Source organism: Rutidosis leptorrhynchoides, chromosome 6 (genome assembly GCF_046630445.1).
Source record: "Rutidosis leptorrhynchoides isolate AG116_Rl617_1_P2 chromosome 6, CSIRO_AGI_Rlap_v1, whole genome shotgun sequence".
NCBI lineage: Eukaryota > Viridiplantae > Streptophyta > Magnoliopsida > Asterales > Asteraceae > Rutidosis > Rutidosis leptorrhynchoides.
The window spans coordinates 188,649,759-188,657,707 of NC_092338.1; the positions used below are offsets into that span (position 1 = coordinate 188,649,759).

The 7,949-nt window shown below is 31.9% G+C and overlaps 1 protein-coding gene across 1 annotated transcript; it reads right to left on the reverse strand.

The window, feature by feature from the left end:
- Window positions 1–7,066: 7,066 nt before the first annotated feature.
- Window positions 7,067–7,702, reverse strand: LOC139854311 (uncharacterized). Its single transcript, XM_071843622.1, has one exon. The coding sequence runs from the start codon at window positions 7,700–7,702 to the stop codon at window positions 7,067–7,069; it is 636 nt and encodes a 211-aa protein (XP_071699723.1).
- Window positions 7,703–7,949: the final 247 nt, after the last annotated feature.

Consider the following 7,949-nt stretch of genomic DNA (forward strand, 5'->3'; position numbering starts at 1 on the left):
TATCACTAAAGCTAGTGATCTAGGTCTAACAACACTAACTAATACATAATTTGGGTGTTTCATACCCATTTATTTCAATTAGGTCAATTATCACCCATTTGACCACTTTAAGATCAACACACCCGTTTCGGGTCATCCACAAACCCACATAACACCCATTTACCAAACATCTAGGTGTGCTACTAATTAACTAACCAATTAAGACACATAAACACATTTATCATTTCAAAATCCTAGGTTAGTCAACTTTGAGTCTTCACGACTCATTTATACCCAAGAACACCCAAAATCACTAAATTTGGGTTTTATGTTCATCACTAACTCAAACCCTAACCCTTAAACAAATTAAAATAAGGAAATCAAGATTAGAGCATACCACCACAATCACAACGTAGCTAGTGATTAGATGAACAACTTTAATGCACGTGCCTTGACCCGAAATCAACTTCTTCCTCTTGGATTTGAGCTTTTTCACTCAAGAACTCTTCTCTCTCTAGAATTTAAGTGGAATGGATAAAGGTAGGTGTTAATGGAGTTATGACACTCCACAAACAGATCTGGTGGCCTTTAACTCGTTCCCAAGTGAATTTACCAAATAGCCCTTCCAAAATATCACATTAAAAGAAGCAGAATCCGGCTACAGTAAGGGTGCGCGGCACGCTCCCTTAATTGTGCGCGACGCGCACAAGGTGCTGGACAGTTTCTGACTTCTGTTTAATTATACAACAATACCCACACTCTATGTACCATATTTACACTGCTGTACAATGATGATTAGGGTCTTACAGTACAGACTCATAATCTATGTGTTAGTATTCAATATTAATGTTTTCGATACAACTAATAAAGGAATTTTTAATGTAATTGTATTATATATTTGACAACTATCGATATTAACATTATCAACTACTATTTTATATAGATGTCGTGCAATACACGGGCTCACAAAACTAGTATATAATATATAAGATATTTATAATTTTAAAACCTCAATTATATGAAATAGAATCGTTATTTGACGAGTGAACATATAAATCACTACTAAACTCAATTGATAACAAAATTATATAATTCAAAATCTGTTTTTTTTTTCTTTAAAAAAAAAAAAAAAAAAAAAAAAAAAAAAAAAAAAAAAAAACTTATCATGTTAATACGAAATTTTGAGCTTAGTCAAACCCGTGAAAACACGGGTCTAAACCAAGTATAATATACCGCTTGCTTAAGAAAACCTAAGTGGTGTCAAGAATACTCACAATTCACGGATAAATTTTTTAATAATTATGAATATACATTGTAAATATAAATATATTAATGTGGAATAAAATATATTTATGAGGGTTAACTGGTATACTTGTGAATTTCTCAAACGGGTATCATGAATTCATGGGTTGAATTTTACTCGTTGCAAGTATTATATATTCATGACCCGCCTGCAACCCGTCAATAAGCACAAAATTTTTCCAGTCACGTACCAACATGCAATTTTTTTTAAACTTACCCGTCTATTACGGGTACGGATAGACGCGGGTTGCGGGTTTTTGCCGCCTATTGCCTTCCCTACGAAGGTTTTAAAAAATATATATTGGAAATTGGGCAAAACTAAAAAATATGAAGGGTTAATCAAATAAAAGCTAACGGATGGTTAAAACTAAAAATTTGGCGAGGACTTAAACTTGACAAATTAATAGGCAAGAGGCAAAGGGTAATTTAGTGATTTAGAAAAATATGTTATGTTTGTGTCATAAATAGTAAAACTAAACCTTCTCCACCAGCGGAGTCTGTTACATATTTTCGAACATAATCTCCTGTCTTCTCTCTTTGATTATATGTATAATTTAAATTTAAATTTATTATTTTTATTTTTATTTTATTTTTTTTGAACGCTACATTTTATTTTTATTTTTAAAGAATTAGCAAATCGCTAGAAAAAAAGTATTAATATGATTTTTACAAAGAATTAAAAGGAGACTGCATCCATAATGTCCAGTTACATCTCTTCATGTGGAATCTCGCAAAAATTCAATTGAAGCTATCAACCACAATGCTATCTATCACGTGACATTTTATGAACGACATGTCTTTGAAGATGATACTAATCTGAAGTCTCCCTATGAGTCGTTGATTTCCATAAATTGGCACACCATCTATCCAAGCCCATAGGTTGTTGAATGAAGTCCAAGAAGGAAGTGACAAATTAATCCATTAGCCCACCTTGGCCAAATTTGTTGCGATGTAGGACACTGAAGAAACAAATGTGTGTGATCTTCTTCTACAGATTCGCAGAAGCTACATAAATGGTCTTCCAAATCAATTCCTCTCTTCAATAGATTGTCTTTAGTCGCTAGCCTTAAGAGCTTTAATCGCCAAATAAAATTATTGATCTTGATAGGAACTTGCTTGCACCAATTTGTCTTTAAGATGTAAGCTGCCCAATATTTTTCATCTATTTTTTTTTCAAGCAGCAACAACAAAAAATAATTTTTTGTCCCAAGTCCAGAAGTCGAGGGCTTAAGATAATGAAACGTTATCGAGAATCTCTTGAAGAGCATTCATATTTTCCACTTCAATACTATACCTTGGATCTCTTTTCCAAGCATGAACCCATGAACCTATATCTATATAGTCAATAAAGCTTTAAAATGATGATGTCATCATTAAGCTAATTACCCTTTAATTTTCATAATGATGATGTCATAATTGTATATTAATTTAATTAAAAAAATAATAAAAAATCTTTTATAAAAGGAAATAATAATCTCTCCTAAATTATATTTTTAATTTTCTAAAAAATTTTAAAAGGCATTTATTATAACTAATTATTATTATTATAAATATTATTATTATTTACTTTTAATATAATAATTATAATTATAATTATTAAATTATTAATATTCAAATATGGATTCTTTTTACGAAATTAATTACGTTACATATGTATGCGAAAATACATGTCTCTATTTATTTATAAAAACAACGACAAGTTTCTTAGTCAAACGGGTCATTAAAATAAATGACTTCAGCATTTACATTCACTTAATACCTAAAATATGTCATTAAATTATTTCGTTAAAACAAATCCGTGATTTCACGGGTCATTTTACTAGTAGTCATATAAAGCTCAAAAATGAAAAAATGATGATGCCATCATTAAGCTAATTACCTTTTAATTTTCATAATGATGATGTCATAATTATATATTAATTTAATTAAAAAAATAATACGAAATCTTTTATAAAAGGAAATACTAATCTCTCATAAATTGTAATTTTAATTTTCTAAAAAATTTAAAAGACATTTATTATTACTAATAATTGTTATTATTATTAAAAATATAAATATTCAACTGTGAGCCAACTTTATTATTATCATTTACTTTTAATATAATAATTTAGTTATAGTTATAGTTATAATTATTATAATATTAATATTCAAATGTGGATTCTTTTTACAAAATTTATTACGTTACATATGTATGCGAAAATACATGTCTCTATATATTTGTAAAAACAACGACAAATTTCTTAGTCAAACGGGTCATTAAAATAAATGACTTCAACATTTACATTCACTTAATACCTAAAGATAAAATTTGATTTCTTGTCCCTGAACTTTACATTAAATTTGACTCCTCGTCCTTTTTCTTTTTTTTTTGTGCATCCCTCGTCCCTAATGTATCACAATTCTACATCCCTCGTCCTTTTTCTTGACTCCTCGTCCTTTTTCTTTCTGTCAATTCTACATCCATCGTCCCTAAAAAGGACGAGTGATGTAGAATTGTGATACATTAGGGACGATGGATGCACACAAAAAAAAGAAAAAGGACGATGAGTCAAATTTGATGTAAAGTTCAGGGACGGGGAATGAAATTTTGTCATACCTAAAACATGTCATTAAATTGTTTCATTTAAACAAACCTGTAATTTTACGGGTCATATCACTAGTTATTAATAAAGCATGAAAAAAGTTGTTAACCAAGAAAAAAGTTGTTAATCAATAAAAAATTTGGCTTTTAATTATGATTCAAAATCAAAATAAATTTAGAGCAGCTCCTAAATTAGTAATTAGTGATTTTTTGTTTTGGTTTATTGGTATAGTTTGACTTTTTTATAATTCTGTCGCCATTAACACCACCATTAACTCCGACTAGATCTTGAACATAAAATGAAGGCATGGTCGGTTTAATTTTCTCGAGTGGACGACTTAGCGAAAAAAAATAACGTTTGTTAAACGCAGTGATTAAACGTGCAAGATTCGTAAACCAATAAAGGAAGCTTGTACGGTCTCTTCGAGTCGACCCTGAACTCCTATGATAGAAGCCGATTCGAGTAGCTAATCTCCCAAAAAAAACAAAGATTAAGAAGAGAGTTTTGGACTTAACCAACTTTTTCATTCATAATCATTTCAAACAAACAAAGTACATATTTATAATAGGAAGGGATATAACTAATGCTACTACTACGTAAAACATGCTTAAGTGATATAGACTACTATTCTAAATAATGGAAAAACATGAAATTGATAATGGAGATCATGGATGCAACGTGGCAATATTTTGTGGGACATGTGCAAATTGTTTTCATCTCACGTATAACCAAGTTTAATTAATCAAAATACTTCTTCTAACTGCTATGAATCCACCCACGTACTCGTAACCGTATAAATATCCACCGGTTGAAAATCAACCTTGTCCTCAAGGTTGGAGAAACTCTCCACGGTGATTTTCGAGGCGGTCGTATGGACGGGCATCCAATCTCAACAAACAACCAATGCTTTTCGAACCACGAAATCATCAAAATCTTCCAAGGTGGTTCATGTATAGTTTCAAGAACTACAAATTGTGGTGGTTTGTAATTGTGACCGGAGTTCACAAGAGTGGTAAGAGGTTGGCCCGTGACACGGCCACTCTCAACAAGGGACCATGATTGAATATTGTCATGCCAAGAGGCGGGAGGAAAATCCATGAATTTGCTAATAAGAGTGTCGGTTGAGTTTCTCGTGAAAGTAGTGACATCAAGTGTTGGGAGGGTTGTTTCAACAGAAAGTGATATGGCTATGGAAGTGGGAATACTTTCAACAGGTAGGATAGTTTCTTGTGGTGGGTTTTCAGTAATGAGTTCGAGGTTTGGGATAGGTGGATGGTCGGGTAGGATGTCGACAGCGTTAGTGTTTTTTGGTGCTTCGTCATCATGGGTTTTGGTGAATGCGGTAAGATGGTGGAAATGCCTGAGTCTTTTAGAGATGATTTCAAGGTTGTGGTCGATGGCGGCAGTGGCGAGTTTAGGTGAACTCTTACGGGGTCCTGTGACACCACTAGTTTTTTTTAAATTTATCACAAAATTTTTATTTTTTTTGTATAGGACACCACTAAATATAATAATAGGACCCCATAAATTTTTGGAGATTGAAGTTTAATAGTTTGAACTACTAAAGTTTGTGAAATTAGCCCACTTATTATTTTTTAGAATGAGCCATTTAATATTAAATAAACAAACCCTTGTCAAATTCCAATTCTAATTATTTTTTACTTCCTTCTACATCACAATTTCTTACGGTTCCATCTTCAATCCTTCATTTTAGGGATGTCAATGGATCTGATATGTATCGGGTGAGGGTGAAGCCATATCCATATTCATATCCATTTAGTTTTGTTCACTCATATTCATATCCATATCTATTTAAATTTAGTTCATCCATCTATATTCATATCTAGTGGATTAAACGGACTTATGGATATCCATTGGATATTTAAGAAATCTTATAATATTTTCAAATATATAATGAAAACAAAAACGCTATATAACATGACATAATTTAAAATTCTTCCACCAGAATGTTTAATGATTGTCTAAGAATGAACACAATTTTTTAAATTTACTATCAATCATATATTATGACAATTATGTATGATTTTTATGTTGAGATATACATGTTTTATTCTTACCACTAAACTACAGCCATATAGTTGTTTTATTGTGAGTACTTATAGTGAATTCATTATATGGTTGCAAGTAAGATGTATCTATAATGGTAAATATATTTGTAATAGTTATTGTATATGAATCTCTAATCTTGTCACTCATCGCTCATAACTAACTAACTTATTATTTTCAAAAAGTCAGGGGAAACTGCAATTTTACAGCTAATGTTAATGTTATGCAAATCATATCGATAATAAGTTGTAAAATTGCAATTTAAAATTATTACTGTAAAATTGCTATTGTATAGGCCATGAGTAAAAATATTATTGTAAAATTGCTATTGTATAGATCATTGATACTTTAAAATTGCTATTGTGAAATTGTTACTATGTACTCCATTAATTGCTACTGCATATGAACAACCTTATATTTTGCGAGTATTATTCAATTTTATGTTTGTGTTTTTGACCCGACCCGATTTGACCCAACACATTCAATATTTTGCGCAAGAAAGTTATCGAATAAATTTTTGGGACCCCATTGGATTTTGATCCTAGAATCACCACTGGATGGCGGCTTGTTTTTTAGAGATGATTTCAAGGTTGCGGTCGATGTTGGCGTGTTGTTTAGCGACAATTGCAAGGTGATCGTCGATAAGAGTACTCATTTTCTCAACGGAAGTCGCAAAGGACTGACGTTGGCTCAATGAAAGCACCATGGTACGGTCTCTTCGAGTAGACCGTGAAATCCTATGATAGAAGCCGATTCGAGATAGTTAATCTCCCAAGAAACAAAGATTAAGAAGAGAGTTTTGGACTTAACCAACTTTTTCATTCATAATCATTTCAAACAAAGTACATATTTATAAGAGCACGAGGTGTCTGTGTCGATTTTTCAGTGTCCATTTTTGACACTAAAATTGACTGACAGTGTGTAAGGTGGAGTTATCCACAGTGTCCATTTCAGTGTCAATTCCAGTGTCCATTTTTTTTTTAAATTGATTTTTAAATATTGTATTTAACTAATTTAATATAAAAACAAAATAATTGATTAAAATTCATAAAATAAACTATTACATTTATTAAAATTCATAAAATAAACCGTTACATTTATTAAAATTCATAAAATAAACTAGTACGTAATAAAATTCATAAGTCGTCACGAAGATCCCACAAATGTTCAACCAAATCAGATCGTATTCCTTCATGAACTTCTCTATCACGTAACTCCCTTGTTCTTCTTGCACGAGCGTCACACCTATCGATCCACATACGTTGTATATGTTGGACGGGCTCAACTACCCAATCATTCTTAGCAAGGTTGTATCCATTGTCTTCGATAATGATGTTGTGTATCACGATGCACGTGTACATTAGTTGTCTCATTATGTTCACTTCATAAGTTCGTGCGAGTTGCTGAAGAATATGCCAACAACCTTGTAGGATCCCAAACGTTCTTTCGACATCTTTGCGAGCGCTCACTTGTTTCTTTGTAAAGTAAGTACGTTTTTCATCAACGACACTTGAAAATCCCTTAACAAATGCCGCCCAAGTTGGGTAAATACCGTCAGCTAAATAATATCCTCTGCTGTAATCAACCTCGTTTATTTGATAGGGAACGTCGGGCATTTCCTCATTAAGCATTGAGTTGAACAAATCACTAGTGTTTAGCACATTAATATCGTTGTTTGAACCCGCTACACCAAAATACGCATGCCAAATCCAATTATCATACGAGGCGACCGCTTCAAGCAAAATAGTTGGGTGACTGTGATCGCCTCGCATATACTGTCCTCTCCACGCAACCGGACATTTTGCCCATGTACTGACCCGAACTTTTCCATGTTTATATATATTAAATGAAATTGATATTTACATGATTAAGTGTTTCCAACATGTTAAGCAATCAAACTTGTTAAGACTTGATTAATTGAAATAGGTTTCATATAGACAATTGACCACCCAAGTTGACCGGTGATTCACGAACGCTAAAACTTGTAAAAACTATATGATGACATATATATGATTATAT

Coding starts and splice junctions, on each gene's coding strand:
- LOC139854311 (XM_071843622.1), bottom strand. CDS start 7,702: ATGCGAGGCGATCACAGTCACCCAACTATTTTGCTTGAAGCGGTCGCC.